General features: G+C 42.6%; 2 protein-coding genes and 1 long non-coding RNA gene across 13 annotated transcripts in view; 2 read left to right on the top strand and 1 right to left on the bottom strand.

Annotated features, from left to right (window-relative positions):
* Nucleotides 1–3,308, top strand: part of HECW2 (HECT, C2 and WW domain containing E3 ubiquitin protein ligase 2) — a 258,022-nt gene extending 254,714 nt beyond the window's left edge. For all 10 annotated transcript variants that reach the window (XR_010591637.1, XM_065562027.1, XM_065562028.1 and 7 more), the window contains one exon: nucleotides 541–3,308. Coding sequence is in view for 9 of the 10 variants with exons in the window: in XM_065562027.1 (XP_065418099.1) it covers nucleotides 541–652 (112 nt within the window). In the remaining variant the exon portion in view is untranslated. The remainder of the gene's footprint in view (nucleotides 1–540) is intronic.
* Nucleotides 2,777–25,642, bottom strand: LOC135974383 (uncharacterized). Its single transcript, XR_010591640.1, has 2 exons — nucleotides 25,504–25,642; nucleotides 2,777–3,411 (listed from the first exon to the last, which is right to left on the bottom strand). It is a non-coding gene; the product is annotated as an uncharacterized LOC135974383 (long non-coding RNA).
* STK17B (serine/threonine kinase 17b) overlaps nucleotides 24,975–25,816 on the top strand; it is a 38,919-nt gene continuing 38,077 nt past the window's right edge. The window contains exon 1 of one of the 2 annotated variants that reach the window (XM_005294276.5): nucleotides 24,975–25,131. The gene's annotated coding sequence lies outside the window, so the exon portion shown is untranslated. Of the gene's footprint in view, nucleotides 25,132–25,157; nucleotides 25,699–25,816 lie in introns of those variants that run through there. The other variant, XM_065562045.1, reaches the window with a different exon arrangement.

Genomic DNA, 25,816 nt, shown 5'->3' with positions numbered 1-25,816 from the left:
GGAAGCTACACTGATTTACACCAGCTGAGGCTCTGGCCCAGAGAAATTATCAATGGAAAAGACCTAATTTGCTAACTAGTCTATCTCCTATCAGTAGGACTGTTCCCTACACGTATTTTCTAGTATTTCACTAACTTTATCTAATTTATGTGCATTCATTCTTCAGAAATAACCTGCTCATGATTACAGACCTAGCATTCAAATATCACTATTTTTAATAGAAAATACTAATTTTAAAAGTATGTATTTTAAGCCAAGTTTTCAAAACAGACTGCCTCAATTGTGCCCCTAAATTACACATTTTGTGTGTGCACATTTTACAGGGAAAATTTAGGCTACTACTTGTGATCCACATTACGGTATCAAAGTATCCTTGACAATTCTTTTTTAACTTGAAAATAACAGTCTTCAGTAACACAATATCATTTTACAAAGCATGGTTATTTGAAAGGACCTTCTAGCACACCTGAATTTTCAGTTACTTCCATTTGAATTTCTAAATAACCTTTGCTTATTTGCCACTTTTTTTTTTTTTTGCAGGGCTCATACATGTTTCAATCGTCTTGACCTTCCCCCTTACCCATCATTCTCCATGCTCTGTGAGAAACTGTTGACAGCAGTTGAAGAGACAAGTACCTTTGGACTTGAGTGATACGCAAACCACAGTGCCCAGCTCTTTGGACGTTTGTGGATCTGTCCTCTCAAGAATGAATGAACATTTGTATTGGATTCTTAGAGGAAAATTGTTTTACAATGCAATTCAAATAATAAGATTTCCATCAATGAGTAAATCTTGCTTCGGAAGCAGTTACAAGCATTGTGATAGTGACGGAGTACTCTACGGTAATACTGGAGTGCGCCTGGAGTGCAGGGAAAACTAACAGTCTTGCAATAAACAGTTTTTCTCGACTGCCATGTTTGTTATGGCCCAAGCAAAAGATGTGACCATGCACGATCAGCAAGGTGGCTACTGCAAAATTTGATAAGTATCTTGAAACTGGATTTCACCAAAGTCCTTGAATGTAAAGTTCAAGTCAAAATGTGAAATCGTTTAGCCCACCCCTAAATTAGCTAAAATCAAACTATGGAATTCTTTATTTAAAAAAAAAAAGTTTCCTAAAGATATGTTACTTTATGCCATATACTATAACAGAATATCCAATACTTGCTATACCTAAGACTACGAGTCCCTGCATGGTGTGCATCATAGATTTCAGCTTCCTGGGGCAGAACTGAATTTGAAGGAAAATCAGTAGCAAGGGATGTCACAACAATGGCTTGCAATAAGGAGGTTTGTGAAAATGTATATGCAAGTGGCGCGTGTATGGCAAATGATGAGCTATTATAAGGAGAACTTAATAATGACTGATTTTATGCTTTATACTGCATGGAAACTGTTTTAAAAAATAAGTATCAATTTACCACAGCATATCAGGAAAAAAAACTTACACAGTGACTTCTCTTTATTTTTATAGGTTCATTATGTTAAGTTCCTCAGAGTGTAAATAAGAAACTAGCATACTAAATGCTATTTCTGTTCATTTCACTTTTCATGCATAAACAGACATTGTGCTAGTGTTTTATTCTTTAAGCACTCTCAAGGAAAAAATGCCTTTTATTTTTATATGAGTAAGAAATTCCCAAAAATATTTTGCACTGAATGTACCAAAGTTGAAGGGACATTATGATCAGACTGACCGCAAACTGCATCACTCTTACAAGAATCTAGAAAATAACTTCTTAAGAACCGAACTTTCTTCACAGTGCCATGTCTATAGATATCAGGACTGTGCACATAAGTAATAATTTTGTAAAAATCACTACATGTGATATTGTAATATGCATTTATTTTAAATGCATTTGGTTAATTTTTCATCCATCAAATAACCTTTAAGGGATTGAGTGTAATACAGATGTTTCATATTTTCCCAGCAACTATTATTTGTACAGCACCGTGAAACACACTAGCTTATTGGGGAAACCATTTGCGACACTTAAGAGGATGAACCTTTAATAGTAATGATTCCACTCTCCCTTATCAGTGAACACCTCCAAGCTATAAACTGTTCGTAATGTCTTTCTAATTGCATTTTCACTGATGAGTAGTTTTCTTATCAATGTTAATTAAAATGGAGTCCTTTTCAATGGTATATCAAAAACTGCATGAATCCACCAATTTAATTATGCTTAATTTTGCCAAAGTGCACAGGCATCACTTGCACCCATTCCTCATAACTATCTTTAATCCTAAATTAGTTTTGCATCTGTGCATTTGTACAGCCATTAAGAAATACTATATACATCGTGCCAGAGTTCCAGAAAACTTCAACTGGATGTTGAATGGCAAGAACAGAAATACAGCTCTTTGTGTTCCTTTTGATGGCACTCAAGCATTTCAAGACCTGCTTTGTGGAAGAACTAAGTTTGGGAGTAACCTCAGGATTCCCACTCTGGGGACTCTCGTTGAATAGGGGTCTCAGTGAGGTGACATGCTTATTTTCTGTATTCATAACAATGGGAGCACCCATCCACTCAAGTGAACATTGGAACGGCAATAAAGCTGCTGTCAGCAAAGACTACTTTTTCACCCTCACAATGAGAAAGTAGATGCTGTTGTGGTGGTAGGAGCGGGGTGCTGGGTAAATTTAAGTTGCCTCAGATCCCTCTCCCCTCCCCCCCGCATTCCCCAAACGATATAGGAAATAATGCCTGTATTCAGATAATTGAGGAAACCCCACTGTCAAAAATAAAATGAAAATATCTTTTGACTTTACAAATAATGGGTTCCTCCCTAAAACAATGACATCTTGGAATCACACAAGTTTTCTTAAACTGCTACTGGCTTGTACTAAGTGGCAAAGAAAAGTCAAACTGTATTATTCTATTTTTACATCCAAGTTTATCAGTGTTTGCTAAGATATCACGTTAATGGTCCAGGGTTTGCTAATGCATGTGTTGTATCAAAGAACTGATACACAGTAGATAAATTTACTTGTGAGCAGGTCATTTCAGCATGGCTCATGTTTCATGTGATCAAATTCATTAAGTATCTGACACTCCAGTCACTTAGAGCCAAATTAAACTTTTGATGGGCTAAGAACCACAGAATTTGGCTCTTGTAATATTACAGTATCTTTTCCCTAAAAAGAGATCCTTGCAGGAGAACAGATCTACAAACATCAATCCAGAAACTCATTGGAATTAAGAGTTAAATATTTGACACAAAAGTTTATATCAGGCTGCATTTAAGCTATGCTTTTGTACAAACCAAAAGTAATAAATGCACTTGTCATCTTTTATTTAAAAAATGAGATGTACTACTTACTTTTGTTCTGTATTCCGCCCTTTTCATCAGTCGGTGAGCATCCAGGACTCTGCAGATTTCCAGCAGGATCACCAAGGGTGGCAGGTCTCAGCAAAAAGAGAAAACCCAGCAACCAGTAAGATCCAGGCGAAGCAAACTAAGGGGACGGGAGAAGTTCTGTTCCCTCCTCCTGTCTTGCCTGTACTACACTGGACTCTAAGGAAGTGCCATCTGAAGGTGATGGGGAGCTGGCTGCCTTGATGCTGCAGCCCCTTCTGCTCACAGCCCTCAGCTAGCTTCTTGCTGTATTTTAAGAAATGCTTCCCTGAAAAAGGGAGTGGAAGGGAAGGACCATAGAAGCATTAACAGCCCCACACACCCATTACCCCACCAGCAGCAGCAGTCACCCATCAGCACCAGAGCCCATTCAACACCCCATCCCACGAAAGCCAGCCCTGGGTTCCTCCAGAAGATTGCAGGGTGTGAATACAAGGATTGTGGGGGGTTGAACTCATAACAAGCGACGATGACTGCTGTGGGGGTTGTGGATGGGGAGAAAGTTTGAAAATCCCTGGCTTAAAGCAATATATCATTTAGAAGATCTTACTTGGCTGATAAGGAGCTTTCCTTCTGGGGAGGAAACCGAATAGTCTAGCAGAGCAGAATGAATTAATGGGCCCCATTCAGCCACTGCATGATACTGACTTGGGCCAACATAATCTCCAGTATCCTTATATGGTGGAAAGCCCACTTGGGGTTCACAGCAGCAGATTTAAGGCACCTACAGCCCCGTCCCCTGCTCTGACAGGGAACTCTGAGCCAGCCAGCACTACACAGAAAGCAAGTGGTGCAGGTAGACTTCTTCCCGTGGCAGAACTGCCAGGGAAAGGGGTCTCTTGTCTTTTTCTGGGGTAAATCACAACCTTGGGTGCCCTGAAGCACGGCTTTTCCTAATGGGAAGGTGGGATGTGATTTGCACAGCTCTAGTGAACTTAATCATTGTCTCTGCCAAATATGTTGGAATAGCATCTAATTAATGAACATATCCCAACTATCAGAGGCACAGATGCCTATTATGTCATATGTACTCTCTTGTTCAAGGTATGTATGTCAGAACCTTTTACTTTATTATAGCAGTTTTCTCGACCACTCAACTCATGAGAGAGCCTTCTGTTATGATAAGAAATACCCTCAGCAACAGATTGTATATTAATTTCTTAAAGGAATCTCTCAGCCCAAAATAAATTTCTTTGTAACATAACCTTCACTCTGCAAAATGGAAGCAGAGATTTCTTTTTCCCAGTTAATCTTTGTTACACTTTCACAATAAAAAAAAATAACTTTTCATAGTTAAATAAATTGTTTTCGTTATCCATGTTGTGGACCAGGGACATACCATAAATAAAGGTGTTAATATCATTCAGAGATAGAGTTGGTGAAATCATCTCAGTGCTCAGAGCCACCTATGCAACACATAAGCCTCATGGTAAAGTTGTTCACCCCAGGTCTTACAGTATATAGTGAATATACAGTAGAACCTCAGAGTTACGAACATCTCGGGAATGGAGGTTGTTCATAACTCTGAAATGTTCATAACTCTGAACAAAATGTTGTGGTTCTTTCAAAAGTTTACAACTGAACATTGACAATGCAGCTTTGAAACTTTACTATGCAGCAGAAAAATGCTGCTTTTTTAGTGGTTTATGTTTAACACTGTACTGTATTTGCCTTTTTTTGGTCTCTGCTGCTGCCTGCTTGTGTACTTCCGGTTCCAAATGAGATGTGTGGCTGACTGTTACTTTGTAGTTCTGGTATTCGTAACTCTGAGGTTCTACTGTACGTAATATATAATCTTCAAAGGAAGTTGAAAATCCGACAGTAGCACTCTGGCAAAGCATCTAAAAGAAAGTGTCTGGCATGATGAAAACTGGCAGAGAACATTGAACTGGTGGTTGGTTTGTTTTTAGATTACAGAAATTTAAAAAATGTTGTGGTTTGCTATGCTTTTTCAGTGCTTCTAGAAGTCCAAAATGGCTTCAGTGTTAAGACTGGTATCATGTGGTTGCTAAAGTAATCTCTGCAGTGTTTAATTGCAGATGCCATGACATCTCTGCAGTATTAATGAATCTCTACAGTGTTGTTTGAAGATAGTCATTGAGATGTTTGCAGAGACAGTGTTCTGGATTGAGAGAATTTACGCATAAATGGTAAATCTATATTAACTGTGTTTGACTAATCTTTATAATTTGATATGTCCATACTGTAATACAAAGCAGTTTGAATAATGTTTAAAGGTTTAAATTTGTTTGTATTGAATTACGGTAGTTTTTAGAACTGTTGCTCATATTTATCTATCTTGCCATTGATTTGGGGAAAGAGGAAAATTTGCTCCTAGTAACACCAATGGGAATTAAGCATTAAGTAATATCTGCTTTGAAGAGATAATAGACATCTGTCTTAACATCAATCTTACAAGGTAGGACCTGTTTTTAATTAAATCCCACTCCATCACCCAAAAATGAGTTTTCTATTTCCTCCTCCAGCACCTCTCCACCCCAAACAAAATTTCAAAATGATTACTGACACCTGATTTTTAAAATTTTCCCAAGTGACCAGCCATTGTTGGATAATCCAAGGGGCAGTGGCAGAAATTTTCAATGATGCCTTGTTAACTGATTGCAAATGAAAGGCCTTTAAAATTGTATCTGAGTGACCACAATGGCTGTTTTAGAACTATTCTAGTCCTTTGGTTAAATATTTTTAACATAAAATACAGACTACAAAGGCTGATTTGAAATTGCTCGTCTCTTAGAAAAATAAATACAGATTACATAGGCATTTTAAAAATATATATATTATTTAAATGGATACTGTCAGATTCAGAGCTATATTTAAAAATATCTTTTTCAGTTACTAGTAACTGTTTAGATTGTTAAAACTAAGCATATAAAATTAAATACACTTTGCAATTTTTGTTTTACTTTTTGCATATTTTTCAACATGCACAATGCAAATAGAGTGGTCAGTTTGGTGTTGCTTATGGTCAGTTTCTGGTCAATTGCACTTTCTATTCTCATGCACTAGTTGAGTGAATTTTTTTATAATTTTATGAAAATATTTCTAATTTTCTTTTACATATTTTATTTTAAAGAAACCTAATTTGAGGGTCTAACCTGCCTGGCTGTGTCCCTTTAAAAAATCAGGGATGCCATCCTAACAGGCCTTTGCCAAGGCCATGATATACCCTGTGTGTTTTTAACTGAACTCATGATTAATTTCATTGGGAAGATCTGCTTCAAAATCAGTGGCATCATATGACTCTTCATCAGTACTCAGGAAAACTCCCCTTGACTACACAGTCTGGCTGCAGTTTAAAGATGGCAACACATTGTAAAGGCTCCTTTGGATTACAGATATTGTGTAATATATCTGTACATTTGTAAAATGTAATAAAACACCTTCTGAAATTATTTGCAAAAAGTTACTGTAACAGTGAATTAGCCCCATGTTGAATCAATACATTGGCAATTTTAACTTTCTTTAATTACCAAATGTAATTAGAGCACATCACAGAATATCCACTGAAAAATATTCTAAGAAATTGTTTGATATTATGATGAAGGCATAATGCATCCAAGCTTTGTTTCTTTCAATTATCACCCCCTAAAACTTTTTTTAATAAAAAGGTTTCTAATGGAAGTGCTGCTTCATTGTTCAGTATATGGTGGGGGTTTTTCTTTGTACAGACAGGAATTTCTCATTCATCCACAACTAAAAAGTCCTTACCTCCCCATAAATAATAAGTAAGAGCCATATTATGCCACTAATTTACCAGAGTTCTCCACTGGGAACTTCTAATTTAAAATCTATGGGACTACTAGACTTTTAAAATGGGGACTAGTCAAAGTGGAGCTCTTTGTGCTTTCATTCACTTCCTTATTTTGGGCAGCCTCCCAGCATCCCTCTTCTCCCACTTGAGTTGCATATGATTTGGACTATCGCCGCACCCAACCTACAATCAACAAGCAAGAGCAACCAACCATCCATGATACTGTAGTGTCAGAGTTAGGATAGTGAAGCTAAGATTATGGCTTGCTGCACTTTTTCCTCAGGAATTAAACACGTCTCCTTTGCTACAAGTCTAGCTCCACTAATCCAAGTAGCTAAATGTTTTTTGAATTTAGTTTCTTGAAGTTAACAGGTGTTTTGCACGCAGAACTGTCCCTTGGGTACAGCGAATCGGGGCAACCGCTCCGGGCCCCGGTGCGATTGGCCGGCGCAGGCGGTCCCAGAAGTGACAGGTCAGTCCCGTAAGTGACGGATTTGTCACTTCTGCCCCAGGCTCTGCACCCCACCCCCACCCCCGGGACAGCCCTATGGGCGTGTTTGCACGTACTTAAATTATTTTCTCACCTCCAAGCGTTGCTACTAAGTGCAACTACCCTCAGCTAAGAGATCAGTGAAAGCCCCTTACCAGGGCATAGGTTAATACTGATTGAGATTTCTGGGGAAGGTGCGATATATATGATTACAGCCAAAATACTTCCTTCCATAGATGGAGTACATTGCCCATAAAGTACTTAAAGGTGGCTCTTCTAGAAGGACAGCTTGGGATTCTAGCACTCCTCCCATGTTTCCATTTCCTGTTTGGTGGTATAATCAAGTGTTGGCACATTCTACTGAGTCAGCAGTTAAGCATCGTTACCTTGCATCGTGAAAATTATACTTTAAATAGGTAGGTAGGTATATTAGGACTGTATCATGTTCTCCAACTGTACAGATGTGACTGGTACAATATGAAATTTTTGCCTGAGACATTGGATTTGATTGTACTGTTGGCTGCTGATTTCCTGGTTTCCCATTGGGGCCCGAAGCTGGATATTTAAAAAAAAAATTAAATAAAAGAGAAGTAACTACTGATGCCTCTTGAGTCATGCCAGTTCAGGAATGTAATTGTAGCTGCTGAGCAGCTGTTCCCATAATGTATGGTAATCACACACAGTGGGCATGACATGAAAAATGCAGTGGGAGCTGAACAACACAACAGCGGCCGTGGAGTAATGCTACTGAGGGAAGACAAAACAGGGCAGGAACAAAAAGTGGAGAGGAAGAGATGACATTGACTTTTGTGAATCGTGTTGGGGAGTATGCTGTGCAGTGCACACGCAGTTACTAATAACAAAAGGAAACCCTGCATTGTGAAGTGAGGCATTTGCGTGAAAATCCGCACCAAATAATACACATAAATGGAAAAGTACCATAAATCTATAAATAAGTTAGTTAATATTTCCTGCACTTGTAAGACTTATTTTAGCAAAGAAATATTAAAAGTCTTCATAGTCTGACCTGGAGGTTCAGAAGTCTAGCTTACACAGCTATTATTTATTTATTTATTTTATTAATAATTGAACTGTTATCAGGATACTGGAGGGTTGTATATAGGGTGGTGCATAGGTTTTTATTTTAGTTTACAAGTAATAACTGTTATGCTTATTACTGGATATATTTGCAACTGAAATAGTATTGGATAAGAAGCTATTTAAGCCATTGTTCCAGATAGTAACTTACATTTTAGATATGATGGTCTGAATCTTAAAGGTCTAACGCAGTTTTTAATCAGTATTTATTTAGGAAACTCCATGTGATGGATTTTATTTGTTTATATGTATTTTGGGGTGGGATGGGGGACATTTTGGTTGCAGCACAAGAACCATGAAACTCCCATGAGGACTTTCTGCTAACCTGGGCCTCCTGTGAAATTTCTCTCCAGGGGATTGACCGAAAGCCCTCTGAAGTGAATAAGAAGATTCCCATTGACTTCAGTGGGCCTTGGATCAGGCTCAGTTGCATGGACCCTTGACCCCTGTAACACTCCACTGATGTCAGTGGGAGGCTTGCTGAGTAAGGACTTAGTAAGGATTTGGGGATTTGGCCATTGTGATCTAAAAAGACAATTGGAAAAAGTTTGCTATAAAAAGAACAAAAACTCCCTGAAAGTTCTCTCTTCAACAAGCTAGTCAAGCTGGTCAGAGCTTCATACAGAAAAAGTACAGGTTATTTGACTGTCATGGTTCTACATAGAAGGACGTTATTTTGCAGTTAGCCTTCAATATTCAGGAGACTGCTGTTTTTTTTTTTTAATCAGCATCACAGATGGGACTGGGAACCACAATGGTATTGTTAGTATATAAATAATCATAGAAATATACTGTATCTTTGTACTCCATTTCTCATCAAAATGCTGTAACATTGGGGGTATCCATGAACTTGGATCAGCAATTACTGAGCTATATGTATGGGTATCTTCAGTGTAACTGGCTGAACATTGCTAACTGCAAAAGGTGGTGTGGGGAGAAAAGAGAAAACTTTGGAGAATGCGGGGGGGGCGGGAGGGAGTACAGTTACCAGTGTGTGCTGTGAGGAACACTGGAACCCCAACATGTTGTACGTTGCTTGCTCTTTCTTAACCAAAACTAATTAAATGTGAGCTGTTAGTATGTTTGAAAGCACATGGGATTATAAGTTTTTATAATGGGGATGCAGGCATCCAGAACCAAACAGGTATATACATGCAGCTCCTTTACTTTTGACAAAGTGTTACCAGATCTAATTTTATACTAGTTCTTTGTTTTAAAAATTTCAGGCACTGTAAAAAGCACAGATTCTAAATTTTAAGTAGGGCACATGGTATATTTTTTAAGCCTTTCGATTCTTTTTTAAGTTGAGAGTGTCCAGAAGAATGTGTATCAAATGCAATACCAATTTTTTCTACCTTTCTACAAGCCAGTTTGTTTCATCTTGGTTTAGTGTGTGTCTTTCGTAAGAGACAAAATGAGGGAGGAGGGGAGTGGGGGAATATACTTCAAGAGTTAGGATGATGTATGTCTCTTTTTCCATTTCACATTGCATCAGCTATGTGTCACCTTGCTTCAAGGCAGAAAGAGCAGATAATGCAGCTAACTGAGTATGTTACATGGATGGCATTACATAGTGCCTGTACTTGAGGAATGTACTTAAATGCTTGGCTGCTTGCAGATTTATATAATTATCTACTCAGCTGAATACCTTGTGTTGTATTTCTTATTATTCAAAAATGTGTTGAGGGAAAGAGTTTTACTGTATACAATTTATTTTATTTTCATACTGATCTCTATTTTGTTTAAAACCTTGTTCCATCATGAAATCACTTAATCCAAAATAAATCTTCTTACAAATAACTTTGGAAATTAACTTTTTCTGTATGCATCTGAAAGTATTTTGGTCTAATTTTTAAAAAAGATTAGTTCTCATATATGAATTGTTCTAAATCCTGGCCGGTAGGTTTAAACTTTTAGAGCATCTCAATGACACTTTCATCATCTTACATTAATTGCCCTGTGTTCTGGAAAATAACATATCTTAAAAGGAACAACATTTCAGCAACAGAGAAAGTAAAGACTCTGCAACATTCTGCCTCAGGTTTTGCAAAAGAACCACATTTGAAACCAAGGCTATGATAAATGAAATTAACAAAGGACAATGCCCTGGAATCTCCCCTTGGAAAGTGACCAGAATTCACTAAATTGTTTCAATGTCTACTCTTCTACAGAGGATCGAAAGCTTCAAAGGTATATTTTATTGACAATGGCTTATGATGTGATAGCATGATATTTTAATAGGCATAAATCTTTGGGAAAATAGGCACTTTTCTTCCAATGTTTAAGATCCTGGTGATTGTTGTTCTTAAATCCCCATAATCAATAGATTATTATAGATTGTCAGAGAAATTGCTGGAAGTTACACTTGAAAAACTGGCTTCCAACATAATAAAAGTAAATGGTCCCCTGCTAAAGAATTCAAGCCATTTTTATAATTTTTATGCTAGTTCTAACAAGAAATATTGTCCGTTATTTATTGGAGCCAATTCTATATTTCTGCCATGTCAGAAATAGGTAATAGCCCACTTTCTGTAATGGTTGATAAGAATGTTGCCATTTTTGTTATGTAACACCTTATATACAATAACTTTTATCGTTTAGTGTTAAGATAATTTTCTTACTACCTTGGTATTACAGGGTCTAGGTATTAAAAGAAGTCTAAAGGATTAAAGAGAAGTCTGTGTGCCAATGGTGTTGTAATGGTGGGATACTGTCATTTTAGATTAAATTTTCTGCTGTTGCTCTTGGATTCGTAGAATCATAGAACTGGAAGGGACCTTGAGCGGTCCTCTAGTCCAGTCCCCTGGGCTCATGGCAGGACTCAGGATTATAGACCATCCCTGACAGGTGTTTGTCTAACCTGCTCTTAAAAATCTCCAATGATGGAGATTCCACAACCTCCCTAGGGTGATTAAGCACTGGAATAAATTGCCTGACAGTTGAGAAGTTTTTCCTAATGTCCAATCTAAACCTCCCTTGCTGCAATTTAAGCCCATTGCTTCTTGTCCTCTCCTCAGAGGTTAAGAAGAACAATTTTCTCCCTCCTTCTTGTAACATGTACTTGAAAATTATGTCCCCTCTCAGTCTTCTCTTTTCCAGACTAAAACAAACCCAATTTTTTCAACCTTCCCTCATAGGTCATGTTTTCTAGACATTTACTCATTTTTGTTGCTCTTCTCTGGGCTTTCTCCAATTTGTCCACATCTTTCCTGAGATGTGGCGCCCAGAACTGGACATGATACTCCAGTTGAGACCTAATCAGCACAGAGTAGAGCAGAAGAATTACTTCTCACGTCTTGCTTACAACACTCCTGCTAATACATCCCAGAATGATGTTTGCTTTTTTTGCAACAGTGTTACACTGTTCACTCATATTTAGCTTGCGGTCCACTATGATCCCCAGATCCCTTTCTGCAGTACTCCTTCCTAGGCAGTCATCATTCAGACTTATCATGAAACAGTTTGATTTAAATAAATGATAATTAACTCTCTGTGTTGAGGAATTGATCCCTCTTCCCAATTTCTAGCCAAGATTGGGGCTTGGATAAAGTTCAGTCCAAGCTGATGCTGCCAGGTTGGGTGCAACAGCTGGATGAAATACAGAGGTCATATCTGTCTGCTCATCTGAGGAATTTTGTGTACCTTTTATTACTCTGGTTTACAGTGTGAGCGTCTTGTTGGATCTTTGGTTGTTTCTAGATGCAGAAACTTCTGTTTGGTGAGGATGTTGATATATTTCCGTTTGCAGATGCAGCTCAGTGCAGTTATCAATAAGCGTGTCATCTACAGAATAGATTACTGCAGTGTGCTCTACTTGCAGCTACAGCAGAAACCACGTGGTGGCTGTGGTGTCCTGGTGCAAAATGTAACTGCCCACTTAATTAGGGTATTTCTCATGCTTTGACCTAGGATTTGAGATCAGCTGGGTGCTTCTGACACACCCTACATGTGTTTGGGAGCTGGGTGCTCTCAGGAGAAGTCCCTTGACTAGAACTTATTCCCCCATCTCGGCCTCACAGAATCCAAAGGCCAGATTCAACCCCTGTGATCGTGGAGATGACCACATTGTAGGGAGTCATCCCAGAGGAAGGCAACTTTAAACTCCAACTGGAGATACATTGAATTAGCACATTTCAGCCAGTCAGGCCCTGGCCCTGCCCAATATGTGTTGTGCTGGCAAGCCAGCTATGCTACCTTGCACCAAACAAAGCTGTGGGGAAGAAGTTAAAAGGAGACTAGAATGTGACATCAGGGTATAAGATTGGCTACAATTGAAAATATTATGATAGTGGGGACATTATGGGAGACAAACAGATGATAGGGTACCAAAAAAAAATGCAAAAGCCAACCAAGGTCTGTCAGACGTAGAGGCCAACCATCGACTAGATGGCCAGACATCGTACATAGGGGCCTGACCAGGCTGGGCTTAATGGAGGAACAAGACATGGACAGGAAGGAATGGTGAGACTGTACTGGTCCCCAGGGTCTGTAAAGAAGCTTTTGATAAGCAGAATTCCTATTCAGGCAGTTAGGATAGTACCTGACAATTAAAGACCTCCACCCTAGATTTTATCATAGTATATTGGTTTTTTTTTAAATGAACTAACCTGATGCATAGATAACAATAAGCATATTTCATGATCCAGCATTATTGTAACCTTCATCCTCCCATTCCTCCTACCCCACCCTCTGTTTATATCTTTATAATTTTAATTAGATATAAACAGCAAAGTCCTTGGGGAAGAGTCCTGTCAATTATATTTTTCTCTAAAGTGCCATGCATGCCTCCATGGCATGATATAAATAAATATTTAATATTACCACAGTACTCCCATATCTCTTGGCTTTTTAAATGTTTGTTTGGCTTTCAGAACCACAAAGCATAGCAGTTCTGTCCCTGAATGAATGTGAGGAGATACAAACAGCCAAAGAAAGACATAAGCACTGTCATTTACTTTTTTTGGCATCACGTTCTATAATAACCTACAGCCTCTTAATTGCATTCATCTTTTAATTTTCACCTTGTGGACCATTTGGTATGTTTGGAATGCTGTTTACTTTTCATACTGTGCAGAGAGCACTCCTAACCAAATGGATCTCTCCATGCATTGCACATTTCTATTTTGTTTGTCAAAGCTACTTGAAATTATTTATAATAAACTAAGTGCATAGGATGGTGGTAATAGCTCTATGAGAAGAACCTAGTAAAGATTTAAGACTGTAATAGAATTTTTTCACTATTACTTACAATTCTAAAATCTAGATGGATGGTCCTGAGTGAGTTATGATGTAAAATGTGGCTCTGATTCTTAAAATGTACATTCAAACATTCTATATTTTTCAGAAATGGTTCCACCTTACCAAAATCATGCATTTTACTTCTGTTGCCTTATTTGTTAAGTTCTGATATAAATATCACCTCCACCGGATGACTTATCCCAGAGTAGGTGATTGTCGTTTCATTCTATATTGCCATGCTTTAATTAAAAAATAACATTAGCCAAATAAGGTTCCAATAATAGTCAGCTGCTGAAAATAAACTACAGCAAAAAAAAAAAAATGAAGTAGTTAGCTCATTTATCACTGGAGTTAAAATTTCACATTACATTAATGTTATTGCTCTTACACCAAAGATAGAACAAAAATAAAAGTCTGCAAATTCTAGAGCAACTGCTTAGATTGCCTCTCACAAAGGGAATTCAACTTGGCAACCAATCAAATCAGTCACAGACATTTTAGAACTGTTTAAAAGATTCAACTGGTTTCAAAAAGCCCTTAGAGCCACTGTATGTCCTCAGAAACGCTCTTGGAAACCAAAATGAAGCTTTTATATCTTCAACTTTTATTTGTCTTCCCAAGCAATGAGCAATAAAGCCCTGAATAGTCACCACATAATTTTTTTTAAACTATTATTCATATGGGTCTTTCCTATGTGGTTATTTCCTGATGTGACGATTACTAAATGCAAAGTAATAGCTCTCTCACTCTTTGAAATGTGCAGATCCAAGTGCTATTCCAATGAGGTCCTGCAGATTGTTCTGGACTCACTCATACAAGCACTAGAATAAATTGTCAGAGACTACTGAGTAATTCTTGTGACTATGACTCTTCAATGACATGGCTTCTTTAGCCTATAACACAGTGAGAGAACCATAATCGAATACAACTTGTGTTGACATGGTTAGGCCCAGTCCCCACATGATAGCTATGGGTTGAATGTCTTGTCTGACAAGAAACGGCATTACAACTAGACAAGGAAGAGAATGTTGCAGGCATGTGTTTTCCGTGTGGTATACAATACAGTAACTCTTCGCTTAACGTTGTAGTTATGTTCCTGAAAAATGTGACTTTAAGCGAAACGACGTTAAGCGAATCCAATTTCCCTATAAGAATTAATATAAATAGGGGGGGTTAGGTGTTAGGGAAATCTTTTTCACCAGACCAAAAACTATATATTATATAGATATATACACAGTATACGTTTTAAACAAACAATTTAATACTGTTCACAGCTATGATGATTATGAAGCTAGGTTGAGGTGGTCAAGTTAGAGGGTGGAAGAGGGAGGGATATTTCCCAGGGAATGCCTTGCTGCTAAATGATGAACTAGCATTCGGCTGAGCCCTCAAGGGTTAATACATTGTTGTTAATGTAGCCTCTCATACAAGGCAGCACGAACACGAGGGAGAGGAGACAGAATAGCAGACAGAGACAGACATGCACCTTGTGTGTGGGGGAGAGAGAGAGAGATGCACACTGCCCCTTTAAGTAAGCTGACCCACTCTTAAGTGCATTGTCTTTTTAAGTGGATCAGGAAGTTGAGACAGCAGCTGCTGCCCCAAGCTCTCTGTCTGTCTCCAGCCGTTTCCCCTCTCTGCTCTATATGGAGAAGGGATAGGCGGGGTGCAGGGGGAGGGGGACACCCTTACATTAGGCCCAGTCCCCACATGATAGCTATACCTCCCTTCCTCCCCTGCACAGCAAACAGGAGTCTCTGGGAGCAGCTCCAAGGCAGAGGGGAGGAGCAGCACATGGTAGTGGGGGAAGGGACAGCTGAACTGTCTTGATAGCCTGCTGGGAGGCTACAGCACAGGGAACTTAGGGGAGCGGAGAGCTGATAGGAGGGCTGCCGGTCCACCCTGGTTACAAACCCCCACCAGCTAGCTGCAACGGGCTGCTCTTCCTGCAAGCAGTGGACAAAGCAGGCGGTTGCCAAACGACGTTAGAAGGGAGCATTGCACAGCTTTAAATGAGCATGTTCCCTAATTGATCAGCAAGGTAACAACAAAACAACGTTAACCAGGACGACTTTAAGTGAGAAGTTACTGTATCTCAGAGACCAATGTGCATCATCTCCCATAATTGTGCTGTGTGGGTAGGGTGACCAGACCGCAAATGTGAAAAATCGAGACAGGGTGGGGGGTAATAGGAGCCTATATAAGAAAAAGACCATAAAATCGGGACATCTGGTCACCCTATGTGTGGGGGCTATTTCTCTCCTGTCCACGGTTTCAGGAGGCAGTTCAAAGCTGTAGCACAGCGTGTGCTAGCCATGCCCCATTCTCCAGCCTGCTGCAGATCTTTTGCCTCTGTGGCATCAGTCAGTGGCACTTGTCTTTGCTCCTGATTTTTCCTACACCTTTTTTTCCTTTTGAGGACAATAGGGGCAGTCTTTTTTGTTCTCTCCTCTACTCCTTGACCAGGTATTTAGCAGCACATGGCTGAAGCCACCTAGAGTCCCTGCTGCAGCACTTCTCTGCCAAGCTCCTCTGGCCCCTTTCAGGAATGACAGAGCAGCTGTAATCCACACACCTTCGGGGTGTGGTGTTCTGTCGCATCTAGTGGCACCGAGACCACTGAGAGAGCAATTAATGAGTCTGCTCTACAGCCTTAGCTAACAGGTAGCTCCTGCGGTAAAGGCTCATGTACTAAGCTCCAGAGGTCCCTGGTTCGATCCTGCCCGCTGATGACTGGGGGGGGTCTGTCGGTGTTACACAGGCAGACAAGCATTAGGCTAAACTTAAAATATGCTTCATCTGTGAGGCAGCTTTAACAGCCTCTACAGAGGACAAATCATGCCTGGCCTGTTTTCAGCAGCTGACCCTAGTACTGCTCGGGCGTGGACCTGTGTGTCAGACAGGTATGTTCGTACCCTTATCCCTCCCAAGAAGCTGCACTCCACCACAGAAAAGCCTGACCAGAAAACACAGAGCTTCTCCCTGTTCTGCTCTAAGGATTCAGCCAGCCCTGGGAGTAGATCTTGTGGCAACTCAGGAGCATAAGAATAAAATCCTAGCAGGGCTTCTGGTACCACCACAAGCCCTGAGATGGGTCCTAAGTGCCAGGGCCAGCTCCAGGCACCAGCTTACCAAGCAGGTGCTTGGGGCGGCCACTTCAGAGAAGGGTGGCACGTCCAGCTGTTCGGCGGCAATTCGGCAGACGGTCCCTCACTCCTGCTCGGAGCGAAGGACCTCCCGCCGAATTGCCGCCGCAATCACGGCTTTTTTTTTGTTTTGTTTTGTTTGGCTGCTTGGGGCGGCCAAAACCCTGGAGCCGGCCCTGCTAAGTGCTCTGAAGAGAGAAGCAGGGCGCACAGTCAGTCCCCTTCCTCCCAGTTTGAGTCAGGAATTTCTGACAGTCTCCATCCCCCAGCCTGGGAGAGTGGGAGTCTACAAGGGAGAACTCTGAGGGAGAAATTTCTTGAGGTCTAGGCCCTGTATGAAATAATAATCATTAATAAAAACAAAAAGGGTAAGAAAAAGTACAAAAAGAGTAAAAGGTATTTGCCCTCTGACTCAGATACTTCCTCCTCTACCAAGGAAGGAGAGCTATCAGACGCTGATTCTGAGTAGGATACAGACAAAATACAAGAAGTTTCCCACCACCATCCTCTAGCAGTTTGAAACCATAGGAAAAAAGTTGTATCCCCAATCCAGTTCCAAGCCTCAGAGCAAATACCTCCCTTCCAAACCTCTCCTGAGGCAGCAATTCCCCTGCACCCATCTTTGAGGAAGTAATCCGGGAGAAGTGGAAATTTCCTAAAAAGGGTAAACATATTAATAGGCATGTTCTCAGATTCTACAAGCTTCAAGAGCCAAAGTATGCTCTCACAGATATGCCTAAGGTTGATGCAGCTGTGGCATTTCTAGCAAAGGATACGGTTATTCCTTCCGAAAGGGACATTTCCCCATAATGATCCAATGGATAGGAAGGTTGAAGCAATCCGTACAAGGGACTTTGGTGCTTCCTTAGCCATCCTCAGAGCATCTCTGGCAGCCAAGTGCTTTGTTCAAGCCACATGACTGGAGGACCTTACAGCCCTTAGGGGCAGAGACTAACCCAGTTTTAAGTCTATACGTAAGAAAACCTCCTTATCGTGAGCATTTGTGGCTGATGCTTCAATGGATGCTATGAGTTTTTTTGCCGGGCCATGGAATGTAGATCACTAGCCAGGAGACACATATAGCTTTGTCCATTGAACGTAGATACTCACTCCAAACAAGTCCTGTACTCCTCTAAATTTACAAGATCTCTCCTCTTTGGAAAAAAATTGGACAAGATAGTGCCTGAAAACACTGCCAATCCTAAACAGTCTCTCCCCTCTCTACTTAATGCTTTAAAAAGGGACTACAAGGCCACTGTCAGACAGACACACTCGCAGAGGTTCCAAAGGAAAGATGAAAAGATATGTCAAGGGAAAATTTTGGAATTGAGGAGTGAAAACCTAGAGGTACGCCTGCATCATCCAAGGGCTCATTATGACAATGGGCGAATGTGCCTCTGCCGAGTCTGCCCAGACCTGAGCTTGGGAGCCATGATTTCCCACTTTCTAGATGACTGGTTTGCTTCTACCACAGACAGTGAGGGATAATGTATCAGGGATACTCCCTGGAGGTAAGGGCTCCACCCCATCCCTTCTTCATCCAGTCTCCCATCACCAGCAACACTGCCATGTGCAAGCTTGTCCATAACAAGTTCTCCCATCTCTTGGACAGAGGAGTGATGGGAATTCCCCCAAAATAGTGTTCTTAGGGTTTTACTCCATCTTCTTAATTGTTTTAGAAGTGCACCAAAGGAGTCAGGGTCATCCTCGACCTCAAAAGACTCACTAAATGGATGAAGAAAACAAAGTTACAGCTGGAGAACCTAGCTTTGATAGTGACATCCCTGTTTTAAGGGGACTTCCTAACCTCAGTGGATGTTGCAGATGGGTACCTCCACAATCCAGTGCACCCCTGCTACTGCAGGTTTCTGAGATTACTACCAGTACTGAACACTGCCGTTCAATCTCTCGTTAGCCCACTGGGTATTTACGAACATGCTGGTGGTGACCATAGCCAGACTCAGATCCCAGGTATTCACCTGTATCCCTTTCTGGGTGACTTCTTAATCCAAATCCTATGCCAGACAACAGCACACAGTGCCACGATCCAGACTCTGAATCTTCTACAAGTGCACCGATTCATGATAACACTAAGAAAAGTTCCTTGATTCCCTTGACAAGGATTATTCACCTGGATGTAGAGATAGACACATCCGTAGCACAGATCTACCCATCACTTGACATGTTCCAGAAGATTCAGGATCTGATATTCATGCTGGTTAAGTGCAGGAGCCCAACCATAGCTTAGTGCCTTCAACTACTGGGCCTTCTGGTCTCGGGCACAGAGGTCACCCCATGGGTGAGATCACACCTCCACTGCCTCCAAGCTTTGCTTCTGAAAGTATAGGACCATTCTGGAGCACATTCAAGATCAGGTACTGATCCCGAACCAGGTCAGCGACTCCTTGAGACAGTGGACAGTCCTGGGCAGCATCCACAGGGATCTCTCCATAAGCCTTCTAGACCCTCAGGTTCTCATCATCAATACCAGTCTTGAAGGATGGAGAGCACCTCTGGGACCCAGAAGGTGCAGGGTATCTGGACCCCTGGGGAAAGGAACCACAAGTATTCAGAGCAGTCAAACTAACTCTTCTGAGATTCTAGAGCCATGTGCAAGTGCCACATCGTGGTCCAGTCAGTCAACATGGCAGTGGTTGCACATACAAACCTGAATACTGCCTGCAGTTCTGGTCTCCCCATCTCAAAAAAGATATTAGAATTGTAAAAGGTACAACGAAGGACAACAAAAATGATAAGGGTATAGAATAGCTTCCATTTGAGGAGAGGTTAAACAGACTGGGGCTGTTTATTTTAGAAAAGAGACAACCACAGATATGATAAAGGTCTGTAAAGTCATGAATGATGTGGATAAAATAAATAAGAAAGTATTATTTATCCCTTCACATAAACAAAAGAACTAGGGGTCACCCAATGAAATTAATAGATGGCAGATTTAAAGCAAACATAAGGAAGTACTTCTTCACACAACGCACAGCCAACCTATGGAACTTGCTGCCGGGGATGTTGTGAAGGCCAAAAGTATATCTGGGTTCAAAAAAATTTTTTTTTAGGGAGGATAAGTCCATTTATGGCTATTAGCCAAGATGGTCAGGGATGCAACCCCATGCTCTGAGTGTCCCTAAACCCCTGACTGCTAAGCCTTGACTGGATGATCGGGGATAGATCACACTATAGTTGCCCTGTTCTGTTCATTCCCTCTGAAGCATCTGGCACTGGCCACTGTTGGAAGACAGGATCCTGGGCTAGATGGACCATTGATCTGACTCAGTATGGCCAGTCTTATGTCCTTAACCAAGGAAGGACAAGGAAAGTAGGTCTATGTGCAGAAGCAATGGAGAAAACTGAGTGGGCAAAAATGACTCTTCCTTTCCACTTCAAAGGAGAGCTGAACCCAAAGGCAGATGGGCTCAGTCATTGCAATATAACAACTCAGAATGGTGCCTAAACCACTGACACTGTCTTCCTTCAGCAGAGCTGTTTGCCAATTGCAAGAATGCAAAACAATCAAAATACTTCATCAGACCTTGCAGACCCCAAGTCTGTGGGGACAGATGCCCTGTCACACAGATGGCCTCAAGGCTTGCTATATTCCTTCCTGCACTTACCTGACATAGAGAAAGTAATCAAAAAGTTCAGGCGAGAAGAAGCAAGGGTGATAGTGCTAACTCTGCACTGGCCAAGGAGACCCTGGTTCTTTTACATCATAGAACTCAAAGCTGAAACCACCATTGCAGCTACTGTGAGGCCAGACATCCTTTAATAAAGACCATTCGCCTATCTGGACCTGGATCATTCATCCATCTGGACCCAGACCATTTTCATCTGGCAGCCTGACTGTTGGAAGGGAAGTGTTAGCTGTGCTTGGCCTATCTTCCAACATGATAGGGACTCTGCAGTCTTCTAGGAGAGCTTCCATACTAAAAGCCTATTATTTCATCTGGGCCAAATTCAGTGCTTGATGTCAAGAGTAGAGACTAAATCCAGTTACTCTAGACTTCCTTCAAGGAGAAGTGATTAAAAGACATCAGCCAAGCACCATAGCACACCAGGTGTCAGCCTTCAGTAGCATACTGCTTTGCAGGATCTTAGGACTACCTGGTCAAGAACCCTGAATTATCCAGGTTTCTCAGAGCAGACAGACTGGCCAGACCAGAAGTCAGACCAAGCTTCCATAAGTGGGACCTGCCACTGGTGCTGAAAGCCCTAACCACCCATCCCTTTGAACTTCTAACATCTCTATTATCATTTTACCTCTCCATCAAAATCTGGTATGGTCGCCATCACGTCTGCCAGATGAGTTTCAGAACTGGATGCCTTATCTGTGCAGGAACCTTACTGCACGTTCTATGATGACAAGGTGTTGCTAAGACCTCCAGTAATGTTCTTGCCTAAAGTAAATTATCCTGTTTATGCCTCGCAGGAGATTTTCCTCTCTTCATTCTGTCCAAAGCCACAGCAACCAACTGAGAAGCTATGGGCACACCTTGAATGTCAGATGAGCACTAAAGATTTATATCAAGCACACAGAATCCACAAGGAGTTTGTTTCCTTTCACTCAAGGTGTCAGGGCCTTAAAGTAACCAAGCTAGTCCTGGCCAGATGGATCAGACTGTGTCCTTGAGTTCTACTAGGCATCCAGTGTGGCTGTTCCAGAAGGAAATCCTATGGCAACCTCAGGGGCTGAAAGAGCATAAGCTTCTATTGCAGAGCAGCAACCTGGACATCAATTAACACCTTTATCAGATGCTATTAAGTGGATTTTCTGTCTTCCTGAGGCCTGCTTTGGCAGGAGGGTACTGCAGGAGGTGGTCCAGTAATAACCTTGCCATCTGAGCAATCCTGAAGGGTTTATTTTCTGTTTGTTCTCTTATCCCTCCCCATTCCTGTCCACTGCTTGCTACTTCCCACATGTAGCAGAATTGTGGGAGATGTTAGCAGAATGGAAAATTTCTTACCCAATAATTTCCTTTCTGCTAGCAGCATCTCCCACAGTTCTACCCACCCTGGACAGCTCTCCAACTATTTGGATAGTTACCATATAAACAAGGACTTACTGTACATAGTTACTTGGTTAGCATTGGAATTATTATTACTAATTATTTTCTACAAATTTTTGGAATAGTCCATATGTTGCAGAACTGTGGGAGACTCTGCTTGCAGAAAGGAAATGATCAGGTAAGAAAATGTCCAATCCACAATACTGAATGATTTTGCCTAGACTTGACCTTCCATGATTCAAATGATATGACCTCCAACTGGTGTGCTATGCACTTTTTGGCATCCTCTAGTGGTCTTCACCTAATATTTCCTCCATAACATTGTCATTTTTTATTCTTTCCAAGTTCTAGGACTCCAATGCTACCATTTGTGTACATATTGTTAAACCTCATTCAATGTTAAGATTAAAAATGATTAACTGACAAGGGTATGATATATTCTGTATGGGAAGAATACTTTAGTGGATCTAGTACAGGGGTCACAACCTTTCAGAAGTGGTGTGCCGAGTCTTCATTTATTCACTCTAATTTAGGGTTTTGCATGCCAGTAATACATTTTAACGTTTTTAGAAGGTCTCTTTCTATAAGTCTATAATCTATAACTAAACTATTGTTGTATGTAAAGTAAATAAGGTTTTTAAAATGTTTAAGAAGCTTCATTTAAACTTAAATTAAAATGCAGATCTTATCAGTTTAGTGTGATCCTTGCTCTTGCTTTTCCTTGCTTAGTTTTCCAATGTCTGGCACGTATTTGGATACTTTAAGCTGCACACAGGCTTCTGAGCAATCAGTTGTTAACCGGCTCCGAGAGGGACAGAGGACAGATTTCATGTTTGAAAAAACCTGTTCACACAGGTATGTGGATCTAAATGCTGGAAGCATTGCAAACGCAATTTTCTTCAAACAGTTAAATTTCACTGGCAGGGACGTCTAGCAGGTCAGAATAGAGGCCCCGTTATCTTCGCGGTAGCTTTAAGTGCACTCTGCAGATCGCCAAACTTTGATGCCCACAATTCTGAGCTTTTTAACTGAATGAGCTGCATTTCGAAATCAACACCCATCCACTGAAATACAGACAAATCCAAGTTGCTTTCGTTGAAGTTTTCAGGTTTAATTAGAAAAGAAAGCATTGGGCCAAATTGCTGGAAATCTTGAAATCTGTCAGAAAATTCTGATTCCAGTTCTTGCATGTACATTCTAATCTCAACGTCAAACGCAGTGCGCTGTTCCACGTGGTGTGATAGTGATGTAAGCAGCAAATCAGGATGTAAAAATATCCCAGCACAGTGGCACTGGAACAATTTTTAAGGTGGGGGTGCTGAGCTGCGCCCCCCTCTTGCCCCTGTCTGCACCCCTCACTGCCCCAGGCTGGGGCTGGCGGCAGCAGAGCCCCCGGCCGGTGGCCAGAACCCCAGGTCAGCAGCAGAGCCCCCTGGACTGGTGGCCGGGGCCAGCAGCAGGCTGAGTGGGGCCGGCCGCCGGAACCCCAGCTGGCAAGGGGCCAGTGGCCGGAACCCCGGGCCAGCAGTGGAGTCCCCGGGCCAGTGGCCGGGACCCAGGGCCGGCAGCGGGCTGAGCGGGGCCAGCGGACGGAACCCAAGCTGGCAGCTGATACCCCAGGACAGCAGCAGAGCCCCCGGGACCGGTGGCCAGGACCCGGGCAGCGTGAGTGCCACTGAAAATCAGCTTGCATGCCACAGGTTACCTACCCCAATCTAGTACTACACACATAGCAAGTATGGAGGGGAGGAGTTACCAGTTCTTCTGCTTTATCTCCAGAAGCTTTGGAAACATGCCCCTCAGCTATTGCATTTGCATACGTGTAACCAATAAAAAAGTAAATAAGTAAAAGGAAAGAATGTATAGCAATCACTGTCTTCAACTTCCCTCCAAGAGAGTAGGGAAATGAAGTGGTGGATAAAGTTTTAAAAGACTTTGGACCCAATCAACAGGCGCTAAGTCAACGAAGCTACAGCGAGGACATACAGTAAGTCGGGGTACCGCCCTTCAGTCTTAAATGCCTTAAAAAACAATTCAGTTTTTAAAGTGGCTGCATCATTTCTTCTCTGAGGGTCTAAATGGCAGGGCTCATGATGTAGTGTTATCTTCCTTGGGATAGTCTCCCTAACTAGCAAGATGCAGGTTAATAAAGCTACATTTGCTACTTGTTTTTTAGTGATTTTCTGTTCCCTTACTAGTTCCTGAGCGGGTTTGATATTTCCCTGAATATCTCAGGGAAATCAGAGGTGACCTGACAATGTAAATCTCAGTGAGTTGATATGACGGCCCGTAGGAGCTACCTGTGAGGGGGGCAAAAGTGTGGGAGGGGACATAGAAATGTGGTGAACAAAGGGTGGAAGAAAGAGGATCTACCAGGAAGATTTAAAATGGGGCAAGTCCCCTCCCTCCACAAAGCTGCTGCTAGTGGTTTTTCCAGTCCAAGCCTTGCCTTTCCTCCCACTCAGCCCAAGTTACACCATGGTCCTGTGTACTAGCAAAGAATGCTGTCATACCATCGGCAGCATCACCTCTGCCTCTGGCCCCTGGCGAGCAGTGGGTCAGCTTCCTCCCTGGGGCCAGTAACTCCCAGCCAGTGGGGCAGAGCTGATACTAAACTATTGCACTGCCGGGGCTGCATGGCCCTTTGGCCCCATGTGCTCTGATCCCTCTCGCGTGCCTCCATTTCCCCATCATCCCTCTGTCCCCCTCTCTCGCCCCTAGGGCTTCCCATCGCATGCCTTCGAAAGTGAGGGGCTCCCATGGCCCTTCCCCAGGCGAGGGAGTTCCTGCCAATCACTGAGGGAAGGCCCCGCCCACAGCCGGCGCGGATTGGCTCTATGCTAGCGGGAGAGGCGGGGCTGTAGGGCCGGCGCCGTTGCAGCTGCAGCCGCCGGGTTGCGCTTTTCAAACGCCAACTGTGCGGGCTGCGGTTGGGGCGCCGGGTCGTGCCGAGCGCGAGGGCGGCGCCGTTCGTTTGTGGGGGCGCGTGAGGAGCGGGGCGCTTCGCGGTAAGTGCCCGGGAGACTCTGGCGGATGGGACACTCCGAGACGGGGGGCGCCTCCACGCTGCCCCCGGCCGGGGTCTTTCCCTGAGAGCCACCGGCGCGGGTGGCACCTTCCTCCTTCTGCGGCTGGGGGAGCCCCCGCGGCGTAGGGTAGGGGCGGGAGCAGCCGGAGCGTCGCTAAGCCTGGGGCGAGTGGCGCCCAGCCCTGTCACCCTGCCGGGGCATGGCACCCGCCCAAGGAACCGGCGGCACAACGCTCGCCGCGCCGGGGCGCTGGGAGTCTCGCCGCAGGCTCGGTGACTGCCAGATGGGCTCCCTAGCCGAGGGCAGCCGGGCGGGCGGTTCTCCCACGCAGACTGCTCCCTCAGTGCTCACCTGCGTGCGACTCGCCCCTCGCCCTCCCAGCAGCGCGCCCCGGGCCCGCGGGGCTCAGCCGTAGCGCTCGGAGAGCCGGCCCGGAGGAAGAACCTCTCGGGCCGAGCGCCGGCCTCTGAAACGCCTTAGGTGTCGCTCCTGGTAGGCCGTTGTCAAGACTAGTGAGTGCTGCGCCGCTGGCGAGTTAAGACCGAGGTAGGAAGAGGGGCGGGTTGGGGTTAAGCGCTGTTAACGTTCAGTATTGAAGAGACGTTGCGAACAGTGGAGCAGTCAGTGCCTTTCTCCTTACTTCCGTCCTTTCCACCCAGGATAC

This window comes from Chrysemys picta, chromosome 11 (genome assembly GCF_011386835.1).
Source record: "Chrysemys picta bellii isolate R12L10 chromosome 11, ASM1138683v2, whole genome shotgun sequence".
Lineage (NCBI taxonomy): Eukaryota > Metazoa > Chordata > Testudines > Emydidae > Chrysemys > Chrysemys picta.
The sequence above is the reverse complement of the archived record's forward strand: the minus strand, read 5'-3'. Positions and strand labels throughout refer to the sequence as shown.